Source organism: Atta cephalotes, assembly GCF_000143395.1.
Source record: "Atta cephalotes unplaced genomic scaffold scaffold00039, whole genome shotgun sequence".
Lineage (NCBI taxonomy): Eukaryota > Metazoa > Arthropoda > Insecta > Hymenoptera > Formicidae > Atta > Atta cephalotes.
Genome location: NW_012130103.1, coordinates 1,635,450 through 1,651,812, shown reverse-complemented (window position 1 = coordinate 1,651,812; position 16,363 = coordinate 1,635,450). Strand labels below are relative to the sequence as shown.

The 16,363-nt window shown below is 38.8% G+C and overlaps 1 protein-coding gene across 1 annotated transcript in view; it reads left to right on the top strand.

Moving 5' to 3' along the window:
• LOC105622083 (CUGBP Elav-like family member 5) overlaps nt 1-16,363 on the top strand; it is a 104,317-nt gene that overhangs the window by 56,681 nt on the left and 31,273 nt on the right. The window contains exon 2 of the mRNA XM_012203517.1: nt 11,416-11,498. Within this exon, the coding sequence (XP_012058907.1) occupies nt 11,416-11,498 (83 nt within the window). The remainder of the gene's footprint in view (nt 1-11,415; nt 11,499-16,363) is intronic.

The window sequence follows — 16,363 nt, the reverse complement described above, 5'->3', positions numbered from 1 at the left end:
AGTTAATTAATTAATAATAATATATTATTATTATATAATATTATTTATTTATTATATTATTAATTAATTTAATTTAACTTAATTAATTAGTGTTGTGTGTGTGTGTGTGTGTGTGTGTGTGTGTGTGTGTGTGTGTGTGTGTGTGTGTGTGTGTGTGTGTGTGTGTGTGTGTGTGTGTGTGTGTGTGTGTGTGGTGTGGTGCGGTGTGTGTGTGTGTGTGTGTGTGTGTGTGTGTATTCTTTTTTTAATACTTTTCCAAAAATTCTGCAATTCTGTCTATACCTCGATTCGTCTAGAGTTAATCTAGTATTTACATCTGACGTCAGCGTTGGAAAGATCAACGAATTGCCTGTAAGGCACATTTCCATCGACACGCGGTAGGCGCAACTTAAGATGTCTGGGAAAATGAAGTTATGCGGGTCGGACCCGTTTCATCTTCCTGCAAATAATTTAATCCTGACTAAGTACATATTTATATCTGTACATAGGTAACGCAGGTATATAAGCGAATACATGGTTTAAGACTATGTACTCACCGTTCTATATGTAAAGAACGCCACATCACGCAGCTTGATGTTATTAAAATTAATAAATGAATTTTTAAAAAGGTTAATTGGAAAGATAGTGTAAGATTATACAATACAAAGTCATTTCTCTCAAAAAAATGCTTCTTTATTCGGGAATCATTCGCGATATCGAAAATTCCTTTTCTTTTTCCTTTTATGTATTCTACCTCTCGTTTTCTTCTTCCATGACGATATACTGTGCAAGTAGTTGAAATTGGACGTGGCAGTGCATCTAAGACGCTTCTGAATATCCGAGGAGTTTCCTTGGAGATTTTCCCGGCGTAGTATTTAATTTGATCGTTGTATAAGAAGAAGCGGATGGGCAGGGCAAAAGGCGAAAAGATGAAGAGGAAGGAAAATGGAGAAGATAGAAAAAGAGAGACAGAGAAAGATAAGGAATACATCGGTAGAAAGAAAGCTAAAATAAAAAGAAAGTAAGAAAAGAAAGAGAGAAAGAGAGGTCCTTCTTACTTGCGACGAAAACGCTTCGGCAAGGTAGCCCTTTCGGAGACTTAATAACTTTGTAGATGGACTATTTTTACATTTCTACCATTCGTGACTTTCAAAACCCAGATTTAAAGTAAGCGTCGCTCTGCCTGAGCGTCGCGCTTTGAATAAAAATTGCCTTCAATGGAGCATTTTACGTTAATGCTCTCCTCTCTCTGAAACGTATTTATAATGAAGAAAACGAGGTGAAGAAAGCAAGCAGAAAGAAACGAAAGGTAGTAGTGATTTATTAGTAATTGCAAGAGTTAATTAGATGAAATTATTGTTATATTCAAAATATCACAAATTTTGAATCGTCCCGCAGGGATAATTGATCCGTACAGTCATTTGGGTTTAGCGAATCTACGGATTTGAACTCAATATATTGCGATATTCACACACACATGTTTTTACGAATTAGAGATAAATATTTCCAAGAAAATGATATTTTATTTTTCCTCAAATTTTTTTTAGCTTAGAGTTTAGACTAAATTAGGAATAAAAAAAAATGACACATGTATATGTTTGACGAATATTAAATCTGAACTTTAATTCTACATTGAGAGAAAAATATTTGTGACTATATATAATTATATATTATTATAATTATAATTTGTTATTGCTATGATGTTAATAATAATCACAATCAAAATCAAATATGTATAATAAGTCTGTCAACAAATATATACCGGTGTATAAGCTTAAATTCGCTGTTTTTTAGTCAGAAAAACACATTTTTTTTTCCTAGGAAGCAAAAACAAATTTATTCAAAGTACTTGCCCTCGCTAACTATACATTTTTCCCATCTTTCGGGCAATTTGTGTATACCACGCCAAAAAAATTCCTCATCTTTCGAGGCAAACCACTCATCAAGCCATTTTCGAACGTCTTCGTAAGAATCGAAGTGCCGCTCAGCGAGCGCGTGGCCCATCGACGAAAACAGGTGATAGTCAGAAGGTGCCAGGTCTGATGAGTAAGCGGGATGGGGTAGCACTTCCCAGTTGAGTGTCTCCAAGTAGTTTTGGATCATTATTGACGTGTGCGATGGTGCGTTGTCGTGGAGGAAAATCAACTTGTCATGTCTTTTCCGATAATGCGGCCTTTTTTCACGCAGAGCACAGTGCAATTTGATCAGTTGTTGGTGGTAGCGGTGAGCATTAACAGTTTCACCAGGTTTTAATAGCTTGTAGCAGATGACACTCCTGATCCCACCAAACGCACAGCATCGTCTTCCGTCCGAAGCGATTTGGTCTTGAGGGAGATGTTGATGGTTGGGGGTCAACGGGATCAACCCAAGATTTCTTGCGTTTAGGATTCTGAAAATAGATCCACTTTTCATCGCCTGTCACAATCCGATGCAGGAACGACTTTCTTTTTTGTCTGGCAAGCAGAATTTGGCATGTGTTTTGGCGTCGCTCCATCTGCCTATCGTTCAGTTCATGCGGCACCCATTTTCCGATCTTTTGAACTTTCCCCATGACATGTAGCATGGAAATGGCTGCTTGAGAAACACCCAATTGCTCGGCAAGCATTTTTTGCGATTGGGTATCGTCCTCGTCCAAAAGAACCTGCAATTGACAGTTCTCGACCTTCCTGGACCGATTTTTACGCTTCTTGTCATTCAGGTCAAAATTGTTGTCATTGAACCGGCGAAACCAATCTCTGCATTGTTTCCGATAAAGCATTGTCGCCATAGGCTTCCACAAACATTCGATGCGATTCGGCAACCGATTTCTTCAAATTGAAACAGAAAAGCAAAGCTTTCCGCATATGCTTTTTTTTTAGCAAAAAACTAGACATGATTACGAAAAAAAAAATGTATGTGTTGTATGAAATTGCTGATGATGTGCACTGGTTAATGTTGACAGATGTCAAACACATAAAAAAAAGTGTGCCCAGGGTATGGCTTTGTACGCTTACAAATGCCACCTATGAGCAAACAGCGGATTTAAGCTTATACACCTATAGTTAACACTGAAAATTATAATTAAATTATAATTAAATTATAGTAATTATAACCATTTTCGTAATAATAATTATATAATTTATAGTCATTTTCTATACAGGTATCAACTATATTTAATATAATAATATATAGTCACAAAAATCAAAACCTTTTTTCTCAGTGTACCATCACAAAAAAGATTCTAACTTTATTTTTCTGTTCATAGTAGGTATAATCATTAATAATCATTTAATAACATATAATCCCATTGTATTTTATATTATTTTTTGAAATATTTTATTCGTGAAATATTTCACGTTTTATGAATAAAACAGAGCAAGAATGTGATCTAAGAAATGTCTGTAGCGCTTTTAATATAATTTTTCTGACATGATTCAATGTAGAATTGTCCATTTGATTATTGATTGACTGAATTGTCCGGTCTATTTCTATCCACTATGGGTCAAAAGCATTTCTCAAAGGCCGGCAATCTTTGATCGAGTTCCGCCTTTGATCGGATCCGGAACAGAGGTTTGCGACAAGAACGATTTCACAGGTCATATGATACTGTATCACACAGCCCGATAACCATACCAATAGCTGTGATAAAGTTAGGTAAAATTAGGCATGTGAATTTTTATTAAGAAGTAAAAGAAATATATCAAATAGAAAAGTATTTCTAACGCTATTTATAATTATGAGAAATGTCGGCAAATTTTGATTAATCCTTTTCAATACAAAAGTTTGTCCGCCGCAAAATTTATCTTTCACGGAGCCTTTCTTCGCGAACATTGCAAGCAGTTGTCGCGTAGGTCAATGACATAGAATACTCGCCGTTCCGTTTCGTGCGACCACTTCACTTATGCACTCGTCGGCTTTATGGACCGAGACTCCTGGTTACGGTTCTAGTCTTTTTTTTCGCTTCCTTTTCCCTCGTCTTTGCGAAGAAACTTCAAACTGTTCCGACATTACGAAGCTAACTTTTGCGAAGTGCCAAGGAGAATAGAATTAACTCGACATCTGATAATAGCGCGGTTGCTAATCGCCAAGAACGATCGACAAAGACGAAATAGGAACGAATGAATATTCATTCGCGTTCAGCGACGCGCAAGTCTAAGCGTGTGTGGTCTCGTAATATATGCATTCGCGACATACGTTTCTCAGTTCGAACAATGGCCTGACATAGAACGCGGTAAGTCGTCTCGCAAAACGGACGGGCGATCGCCTTCTTGAAATAGCAAACATCCTAGTCAGCTAGTCGGCCGAGCGAATACAGTGGGTACAGGATACATACGGAGGAGGGGGATAACCTACTGTTATCGATATTCAAAAAGTCCATTTTCGACGTGGGGTATGTCCGGTATGTTGACGATAAACGCCGATGCACTCCGCGGACGAAACATCAACCTTCGCAGAGCCGGCGCTACCTAGCTGCGGTTATTTGCATATTTCAATTTCCTCTGCGCAACACCGACGGGGTGCCGTCGACGTGCGGCTGAAATACACGGACGTAGAAATATTCGCACACACCTTCACGTGCACACGTACTCGCTCGCTCTCAACTTTTCGTTTCCATGCTCGTGTGCGTGTCATATCATTGTCTGTGTGCGCGCGACGATGTGTCGCGAAGATCCAACGGAGAAAATTCCGTTGTCATGGACAACCATTACCACCCCGTGATATCACGAGTGTAAGTACATACACCGACACAGAGTTTTTTCGTGATGTGTTAGTGTACCTTTCTATGTGTATAAAGCCGCGATACGTTTGCACACACATCTCGGCCATGTGTACGTACCGTCAGTTAGAAACGCTTCTCGTTCCGCTGCCGCAGCTATATTACCTGCGTCCCTATTATAAAAGTCATTTCGCAGGACACTCTTCCCTGTTCATTGTACCGGTGCATTTCAATTTTCGCCCAAGATGCAAATTCCACCTCTGCGTTCCCCGACAAGCCGGTCCCGACATCGGGACGACTTCCGTATACCATAACGGATGATGTGTGGGTGCGGCCGGTGGGTGAGTCTGCCGGAGGCTCGTTTCGTTTCAATTCATTAGGAAAACCGTAAAATTCTCATTCCTAGACTGCCTACTACCTGGTTAAGAGCAATTTGGTTGGCACGACGCGTTCTTTCTTTGACTACGCGGTCGGGAAACTTTTCATTCCTGTTCACCGTGTCACTTGGGAGCTTTTACTTTCCAATTTTCGACAAGCAGTGTCGGCATGATTCGATAGTTAAAAGAGTTCGCTCTAGACACCGTCGGATTTAACTTTTGCGCGTTTCTTTTCACTTTGGGATTTTGAACTTGCGACAATACATGCAACTTAGTTTGGAACAAAATTTTATACTTTTCTTCTTACTTTAGATTTCTCATAAATGCTAATTTTTATTTACAAAATGCAATTTTCGTTTTTATATTATATAATATCAAAAAAATAATAGATGTGTGAAATTTTAGTGATCGATATTGAGAGAATGAGATTATCGTCTTTTCGAAAAATGCGAAGAACAAATCGGTTGGATTCTTTTTGTCGTATTTGAGTTTGCTCAAATGAACGATGTAGACTCGCAAAGCCACCCTCCTTCGAAAGGTACGAACCGATATAGGGCATCGGCGGACATCTGACAGGAGGGCGAGAGAGGAGAAGAGGCGACTGTCGGAAAGTGAGAGAGAGAAAGAGAGAGAGAAAGAGGGATCTCGTTGTATCGATCGGCGTCATAAAATCCATTTTATGACTTGGACGCTGTCCAGTGACTGGTGTATTAGCCGTCGCATTGCCTCGCAAATAAAACGCTCTTCTACTCTTGAATCCCCTTTAACCACCTCGCCTGGCTCTCGTCGACGTTGGACGATGCCATCAACTCTCGTTTGTATCTCTCATCCTTTCTCTCTCTTTATCTATATGTCTCTCTCACTCGATACACGTCGGCAGGTTTATAGGCAAAAACTCACAAGCTGGACAGTCCTCCTTCACGGTCTCATACCTCTCAGAGGTTTTGCTAACCTCTTCGCATGCGATCCACAATGACTTGAGAAAAGAACTACTTGATTATCTACCTGTCTGTCTGACGACGTATTTGCTCCCATTCGAATCAACATAAAACAATCTATAATCTGGTTCCAGTAGATTTATGAAATATATTTCACAAAGAAATGAGATATATTTTATAGAAATGTATATTCTACAATTTTCTACAATTTTCTAGTAAAATTTTTTAAAACCAATAAATATTGAAGAAACCATACATGACATTTGCTTGCAAGTATTTCGACTTTTTTTTTCTCATTGTACATATCGTTTCAATCTCATTTAATTTGCATATCACGCTTATCGATACTTATTGTTCGCTCATTTGAGTTTTACACGGTGCATCGTGACAAGCGTAATAATGTGAGAGAAGCACGAAGGCATTGCTACGAAAGTTGCCTCGCACATCGAGGATCAGCGAGGCCCTCATGGATTTGCTCATGATAATTAATCTCAATTGAATTAATTAGATTTGCTCATTGAAAATAAGTACCTACGGGACGAATCACATTGGGAATGCCGTGCATTCGACGCCAATTTCAATATACTTTTTGCTTCGTACCTTCATTAGTAACTTAGCGAGATGAACTTCTCTACACATCAATTTGTCGCAGCATATCCATGTATTTCGCGCTTTGCATATTCGTGTATGCGTAAAGCCTAAATACGACGAAACTTCGCTACACACGTAGGTGACTATGCGCATACCCGATGACAAGCTGTTTCATTATCTAGAATCAGTGAATTGTTCCTACACTACCGAATGTATAACTGCTTCATCTGCAATTTGCACGAGACCGCGCCGCCACTCGACGCTTCGCTGTCAAGCTAATCGTAAGCCTTATCGTAATTGCCTATGCTAGACGTGACTACGTCGAGGAGGAGAAGTGTAGAAATCGCGGTATAATCGTTATCTCTCGTCGTGTTAATTATCCTATACAGTGAAATGAAATTTATTTAGGAAGATAATTTTCCCCAAATTCTTTAAATATCTTGGTGACAATTTAATTATATATTAAACGTTTTGTCATCTAGAGGTATAAAACTGAATTAACTCTGTATTTTCGACGGGGCAGTAACCGAACTGTCCCAGTTCGTAAATAGATATCACGAAAACGGCTACTCCGATAGTGAAGTAAACAGTAAATTCCAAAGTTAAACTTGCACGTCAAACTTACCTACTGCTGTTTATTGCATTACGAATGTATATATCCATTTGCGGTTGAAGTATCTTATTTTCCCTGAGTGGACGTATTGCATCGCTCGCAGATTGAATTTAACCAAAAAAGACAAAAGCGGCCGGGGGAGATTCATGAGAACATGCGAGGAAACGATTGTCCCTGTTCTTGTCGCGTCGCTGGGAGCTAATTCATCCTCGGAAGGCCCGCCCGGGGGCTTGCGATTTGCCGTCGCGACGAAGTTTTCTATTCCCGCTGGTATCCGAGTCGTAGAATAGGGGAGCCACGCGAGCCCAGTTCCCCAATGCAATTAAGATAAGCGCGACCGCGATGTTTATAAATATTTTCGGGCATTTTCGAAATAGTGAGCGTGGTATGTATTCCCGTATCTGACATCGAGTATCCGTGGCGTCGTGACCGGCCGCAGGCTACAGCCCCACGCGAACTTTCGGTCACCACGGCGCGTTCCATTCCTTGGCTTCTCCGAGCGAATGGGAGCTTTTATATGCGGACTTATTCCGGGTTAGGACTTTCTATACGTGCGAATGAGACGTATCGCGGTGCTGGAGATAAACCGCGTGGAGCTCTGAACGCGTGCGACGTGCCGCATGAAAAATTACAAGTGCGCGCAGCGCGTCTCACGCCTCTTCTTATTTTCTCGTTCTCTCGTTTGCGCGACGTGACTCTTTAGAAAGAGAAAGACCGCCAGAAGAGAAGGAGTGTACATACCGGTACACTTCCTCTCTCATCCTCAGAAAACTGTGTCGTCGGAGTCCTAGTGCGAGATTAAAACGTCTCAAGTATCACGTCGTAAAACAGTGTGATTCAGAATTTCAGTTCTTTTCTTTTGCGGACACAAGATGTAGTGATTTGCGGATCTATCGACAGTTTAAACGTGCGTTAATTAAATTGAATAACTTTATATGAATTAAATAATTGATACATCATTGGAAAGTTGATGTTAAATTTAACGCATATTATTTCACGTGTCTTAAACAATCCATTCAAATTTTTATGTTAATATAAAATAAATATAAAGGTATATATAACACAAATATTATTTTAAAAAATAAACAAAAAAAATAATACTAACATAGTTTGTGAACAAGCCATGGAAGTATATATTTTTTCAATAAAATTTATAGTTATGATATTAAATTACAATAACACATATTTTATTCATTTTAGAATTTATGTTTTAAAACACATTATTTTTTTGTTATTTGGTATTCATCTACTCAACAATTACGTTAACATTAAGAAATGTTGGATATCAATTTAATACAAATTACATTTCAGAGTTCGTTAATTGCAAGACTTTTTGAATAATAATTATTTTTCACATTTGAACTCTCCTTTTAATTAAATTGTGAGGATCGAAGATTATTGTAAACCTTAGTTAGTTATGAGAAGATATATGAAGTGGTATTATATGTAATCACAAACATGTAATTCGTTTTTATCCATTTTTATGGCATGAAGAAGTTCCAATTAGAAAACGTACTCATGGAGCAAGGCAACTAAAATAAATTTCCGGATGAGACTATTTACTAGAATCCAAGGAATTACTATCATCTTTTAATATTCAAACATGCGAATATTACATACGTTTTCATGCGTTTTACATGTTTAATTAATTGTAAAATATTTTTCTCATTTGAATTTAATATAAATTATTTAAATTATCACATTACGCTAAATTCACACTCAAATATGTTAAAAATACAATACAAAGTTTTAGCAAGGACTTGAGTGGACCGTTTCCATCACAAGTACAAAATGTTTTTTTACTACGTGAAAAAATTAAGCAGGAGAGGACTGGAGACTTTGCGTAGGTATGTAGAATGTATTAAATGCTAAACTTATTTTTACGATATAACAGGAATATATCTATTATTATAATATATAATAAATAGTGATATTTTTTTTATTCAAGATAATATTATTAAGAAATGAAACATTGCGTGTAATATACATGAATTGAGATTGAAATTATATGAGTAGGTATGTGAATGGATTCGCTGCACGTGAGTGTATTTAATGAATTTAATGAATTCCGTAAGTGACAGAATCGTACTGATAGAGTCGTGTCATAAATATTTTGGTTCTCCGGGGTCTGTCCGCGGCTTTTGCGTTGCGCGTGCTTGCTTACATCCATCTCCCTGTGTTGAGATAGTCAAATGGTGATCAGATAGGAGAGGCCCTTTGAATAAATTCTCAGACCGATAGGAAGGCGGTCCCAAGGGGTTTGCTCGACAGTGCGATAGCCGATAATGGTCTGGTTCAGATACCGTCCAATATTCTCAGGTTAATTACCATCGTTTTAACCCGCTGTGATATCGGTGCTATTTCTTAAACCGAGTGCGGTCTGCAAGAATTGATTCCATACATAGAGATTTGTATTTTTCAATACTTTTATGTTACGTAATATTACGTCAAATTCTAACTGACGTCTTTAACTAACTGATTGCTGCGGATAATGATCATTAATCTTCATCTTTTGCGAATTAGATTAAAATTTAATAAGTATACTACTTTATGGCAATTCGGCCCTTCGAAATTAATCTGATAAGAGACAATATATTTTGTTATTAAAAGTCTGTATACAATTTTACGGTAGCGGATAAGCAGTATATGAACTTCTGAAGTGCGACTAATACAGGGCTATTTATATCAACCACGAGATAACAGCCTGATTCTAGAGTGCTACGCGAGGCTTGCGTGAGTGCGACGTTGGCGGGTTGTGGGTGGGTTGTTTCCGTCGCTACATCGATATTACTATCTGACGAAGATGATAGCGTAGCGGTCTCGCATAACGTGTTCTGCAGGGCGCGATTAAGCGACGTGTTTTACGAGTAACGGTATATCGCGCGTGGGAATCGAAACGTGTCGCGCGGGTGATGAATTCCCGGGGGTGTCCCTGCAGAAATTATTCTTCCGTTGTTGACAAGATCAATGGCCGAAATCTCGGCGGACGGGTTTTTTGACGGTGATCGAGGCGTTGCGCGACGCGAGTACATCGTTGTCATCGTTATCGTCGTCGGGACTCGCGAACGGGAACGTCATGTTTATTTTCACACGACGCGTGTTCGCGGTTTTGAAGAATTTGGTCGATTAGCAATTGCATGAGATACGTACATTTCCAGAACGCGGCTTCAAGTAACATCGGTCTTCGTATTTTACACATATTTTACACGTCAATCATCATAAAGATTACAGCGTAAAATTTCGCGAATGTGTACGGCAAAATACATACTGAGAGAAAAATTTTTGATATTTATAACTACAATTATTATTTGCATATAGTAAGATAAATTAGACAAGTAGACAATTATTTGACCCAATTTGACAAAAATTTTAAATATTATCTCTAGTTGATTTGAAGTCAATTGATTTTTAGGACGTTTGATTTGATACTTATTAGATTTTCTATTGATCTTTGAAAAAAACTTGATACAGCGTTGATAAAATATCGATTTTCTTCCAAGATTAATAGAAAATGTAATCGATATCAAATCAAACGAGCCAAAAAATCAATCGAACCGATTTGATTTCGACTTATGAACCAGGATTTTAATGATATATATACAACTTTCTAAATAAATTCAATGTTTATAAAAATATAATAAAAGACAAATTTATTTAGAATCATACATATTATTAAAAGTTTAATTAAATAAAAATGTTTGTCATTTTCTTCGACAATTGTATCATGTCTACTAACTATTTACTAACTAGAACATTTATGTATTTTTCTCGGTGTATGCAATGAGAATTTTCCACTGACTCAGCTAATTACGATAACACATTGACTGCGTCACGTAATTGCAGTGCACCGTTAGTACGATGGGAAAGATCGCGTTATCCATGATCGACCTTAGACTCAACGCGCTTCGCCCTGGTTGACACGAAGGAGCGATGTAAAACTTTTATTTCGACGGATCTCAACTACCAGCTGTGTAAAAAGCTTTTTCGTTTTACATTGCGCGACTGGCCGATAAACCTCGCCTCACAAGCACGTCGTAATATTCCTCTAAGTGATTACCCCGTCCGAATTCTCGCGTGTCTGCATGTCGCGACTCTCGATGCTTTTATGATAAAAGGAGTACGTAAAGAGCTCCCGCACGGGATGCTACGTCGCGACGTAGCACGCCGGCAAAATCGTGAGTTAATCTTCGCGAGAGAGATAAGGTTTTTCTTCGTTTTCAGGCTGTGCGTTCCTCACCTACTACAGCCGTGACAGCGCAATCAGCGCCCAGAACGCTCTGCATGAGAAGCGGACTTTACCAGGGGTGAGTGTTTACAACGTTTACTGCAAGCAGTTTACCTACTTTTCAACCAATTACGCTCCATTAATGCCACTTCATTCCAAGTCACGCCCATTCCACCGCGAAAATCTTATCTCGGTCTCGCTTAATAAGCGCTCTCTCGTTAATCAAGCGTACTGTGCGAGAGCGTGCACCTATACCCAAGTTAGAGACGTAACTTTGAAGGGGCAATATTTTTCTTAATCGCAAAGTTCCATCGACGTGCAGCGTATGCGCGACGTTTTCCGAATACGCGAATATCGTAACATTCGTAAAATTGTTTGGCATTACGAATATCCCGATACGCGTGAATTAGCTGGCGAGAGACGTAGACGCTGCATTCGTTTTGCAGCGAGACCATTGGAGCAGCTCCAAGTTTGCGGGCGAGACTTCGAAATATCGATTTATTTAGTCTCCGATTTCCGTCTATACTTCATGGAATGGCCATTGAGCGTACGCGCGATGGATGCTGTAATTTTTAATCGAAATGCGTTCGTATGCAAAAAGGACACGCGCGACAATAACGCATACTTATCGCCATTTCCCCGACTAATTTTGGCGATTCGCCGTCCGTGATTTGAGATATTAAAATGGCTCGACGAGTTAATCTCTTAACGCCGAGAGCTCGTTTAGGAGGGAAGAGAGACGATCCAAGTAAAGGGAAGCAGCGCGATCGCGGGGATGGCACTGACGCGGCGAGTCCGCGATGTATCATCAGACTTTCTGTGAGGAATTCTCTGCAAATGCCAGGACCGGATAAGTGCATTCTTATACCCTTTTCCTGGTAGCACGAAAATTTTGCATGTCTCTTCTATGGGAACTGGGAGAACTCGAAGGATGCACATCCTGGCATTTGCTTGAATCACAAATGCAGCGAATGAAGAAAGTCGGAGCACAAAGAAGGGCTAAAGAAACAGTGCTTTGTAATCGTAAAGTCCGAATACGGCGTAAATAGTTTTATTCTTTTCTTTCGCTCGCCATATTTATGGCGAGTAATGTCATAAATAACACTGGACATATACCGTTATCCCCGGGCGTCTGAGTTGCTAACTCGACGTAGCTCTCCCTCGTACAATGTTAGAAAGTTACGATATCTTCGGGACGTTCGAGATATTTTCACCGGACATTTATCGCGTCCGTAGCACGTGATACTCGACTTCTCGTATATATCGACGCCTTGCTTTGCTCGCGTCAAGCGATTATATCTCATTAAGATATACTTTTCATAGTTAAATCCCTCTTCTCGTGCTTCATAAAGTCTCTCGAAGGCCTGGGTTGCCGAAACTCCTGAAATTTTCCATCGATCGTGGCCTCGGAGACCAAGTCGCGGCATTGGCGGCACTGAATGCTGCTTAACTGCCAGAGCGATGCCAACACGCCCCTTCCCATTATCTGAGCTACCCCTTGGAAGTCCGTAGCGAGTACTGGCGTTATGTTTCGTTAATCTATCCCCGAAACAACGCTGCTACGGTCTTGGCACGGCTGCCAGCGGAAATCGTTTTAAATGTTATGCCGAGGGATGCACGCCGGGAGGGAGGGTACGGTTGAGTTATGACTTTATGAAGAGGCGGATGCACGTACGCGCGTACGCCGACGGGTTTTTTTTTCTTCTTTTGCATGCACGCGGTTTCCGCGTGTTGGCCGGCCGCGAGATATATCTGAAAAAAATCTGCACGTCCGATTCCCGTGATATATGCGTCGCGGCGAAACCGCTCCGTCCGAAATTGCGCGGTTTAGTCCACAATCCGACGACAGAAATATATATCGTTTTTTTGTTGTGTTAACTTGGAACTCTGACCGATAGTTAGGGATTTTTGCAGTGCCACGGTACGCATTCGAAAACAGTATCTTTCAATTAAAATTAGTTAAAATAGCGACAAAAAATAGGTTTTCCAAAATTCGTTTTATTTAATCACATTTCTTTTTGACACGACGATGTTGCGAAATGATATTTTTATTTATGACTCCCGGAGGAATGATTGATCCGCATTCATTTGGGTTTAACAAATCTATGAAGCTCAATAAATCCGCGGATATTTACACATATTTACACATCGTAAACATTGATATTCATACATGTTTTTATGATTGAAAATTTGAAGAAAAATGAAGATGTTTAAAGAAAAGTGAAGACAAAACACAACCTAATTTAATATTTAGGGAAGAATTTTTTTTTAATTTATTCTAAAATATAGTAGTTGTGGTACAATACAATATTTTAAAGATTTTTATCACACACTTCAATAAAATTAATCAAATTTATTTTATATTTTTACTAGTTTATAGTTTTACTAATGAAAGAGAAATTTACATAAAAATCTTCGAAATATATAATTGCCCTAGAACTACTATATACTAAAAAGAAATGTGTTTTATTCTTGTTCCCATTTTTTAAATACTTGAAAATGTTTTAGTTTCAAATCAATTTTTTCAATAGACATGAAACACTACCTATTTGGATTTAAAACATTATGCGTTTTAAATCCAAACACATAGTGTTTTGTCTATTGAAAAAGTTTGAAATTAAAATCTTTAAGTGTTTAAAAAATGAAGAATAAAATATTTTAATATCTTAAAATTAAACATTTCTTTTTCCAATGTATTTTCGAGGTAAATTTAAAGAAAAAAATTCTTTCTGTGTAATAATATAAAGATAAAAAGTAAAAATAAGAACAAGAACACGCATATAAATACATTTCATGTATATAACACAATAACAACTATAAAAACTAAGCTCTCATTTAATTTATATCTATTTTATATATTTTAATATTAATTTAACTCTTCTGCCAATGCATAATTTTTCAATTTTTATTACGTTTATTATTATCCCAAGATTTTTGCTAAAAAAGTAAAAGTTAAAATAAGATAAAATCTATGATAAAACTGTTCTTTATTCAAAAAGTTAGATTTGTCATAGTGAAATTGGCAAAAATATAAAAATTTACTGTTTAAAAATATGGGTACCAATGAAATTGAAGGGTTGAAGAAGTATATTTGACAAAATAAGATTTAATACTTGTTTAGAAACGTCATGCAAACTTTGCTTTCTGATTCTAACTAACGCATGTATGAACAGCTGCCTTTGACTGTTATGTTATTGATATATATTCATCCTTCTGTCGCCGTGTCTTGATAAGATAGGGCAGCCAAAATGATATTTAAACAGATGCTCGTCAGAGGCTTGCGGATTTCACTTTGATCAACGCATCGAGTTTAGTATCTCTCAGTTTTCGCTATACATTACACTAATTCGAGCTCATCGCGAGCTTGTAGAGATTGCAATCTCAGCGTGAAGTTGCATAAAGTTACGTAACGTCGCGCTATGTATGCATAAGTCAGCCCGATCACATTAAAACACTTGGGCCGAGAACGCGACGGTTATGCAAATCTTAATCTAGCGTTTATATTCACCAGGACGGTTTTACGAGCCGGTTCCACGAGGATAGCAGAGCTTCCTCTGAGATGTCGATTTCATTCATTGGAACGTCTCCTGTAAACGCGACTAAACATTCAGCGTTGGCGAATACGTACATTTACGATACATAAGCTCGTTTGCTGATCGGACCTAGTCAAAGTCGTAATACATCCGAATACACCTGAGGCCATAATTCGGCTGAGCAACGGACCCTTCATAAACACAGATCCCGAAGCCAAGCAGCGCCGCTGCGCAAGCATAACAATGCCGGCCAACATCGTCTATACTTAGCTCGCGCTCACTGCGGAAGCGATCGTTGCACGTGCGCACGCGCCCGTTCACGCGCACGCGAGGAACAGAAAGCGACAGAAAGTATTCGGGTGCCCCGCTTCCGGCCGTTTCCGTAATACTTCCAGCGTGGTTTGACGTGGCGTGTCAAACTTGTTGCTATACATACGTCCGATGATTCAGATCTCCGTACCTTCCTTGAACGCTAAATTTAATTGCGCGTACATGCCGCTTCGACATTCGTATGTGATACCACAGACCTCACTGCCATATTTATCAACATCGTTATTAAGCGTAACTTCACGTAAAATAACGATTACGTCATTCGGTGACCATTGCAAATTATATCTCTGTGAAGAGAGAAAAAGGAAAAATGAAAATTCACTTAATGCAATTCATCCGGTGGATCTAAATGCATTACAGTTAATCGCTTTTAGATTTTATTTGCTCCTTATTGTCTTTATAAATTTTTTTCGATCTCATTTGTTGCACTGGATCTGCATAAAAATATTCAAATCTTTTTCTCTGCGGTAAAGTCTTCCAAATTTAATTCTTGTTTATTTGCTTTACTTCGTAAGCCATGCCTGAAACTGGCCGTCATGTTGGTCTAGGCAGCCTTAACATTAACAGATCGCCAGATGTTCGATGGTATCTCGAAAAATTCGTGTATGTGTTGCACAGCTCGTAGATAGGAATCCGATTTGTCTGTGGATGTTATAATCTCAGAATGTCGACGATATTCGAGAGAATGGAGATGACTGCATTTTGAGGGACGATAAAGATCGATCGAAATGGCAAATTGGTATTATAAGAATCGTTGAATGAAAATGCAATTTTGAGGCATCATGACGAGCGTCATGCTGTACGTAGAAAGTAATGTTCCGCCTTGCGTAATCGCTTGGCAGCGGTTCCCTCGTGAGAATTGAAAAAATGCATTATAAAGCTCACGCCTGCTTTCCGGCCGCTGCCGTAGAGATCTTCGTTTTCCATGTCGAAATCATAAGAGAGAGAGAGAGAGAGAGAGAGAGAGAGAGAGAGAGAGAGAGAGAGTAAGTAAGTAGAACGAACGTACGAGAGACGAGAGTAAGTAGTAGTAAGTAGTAGTAGTAGTGGTAGTAGTAGTAGGTAGGTGTAGTAGTAGTAG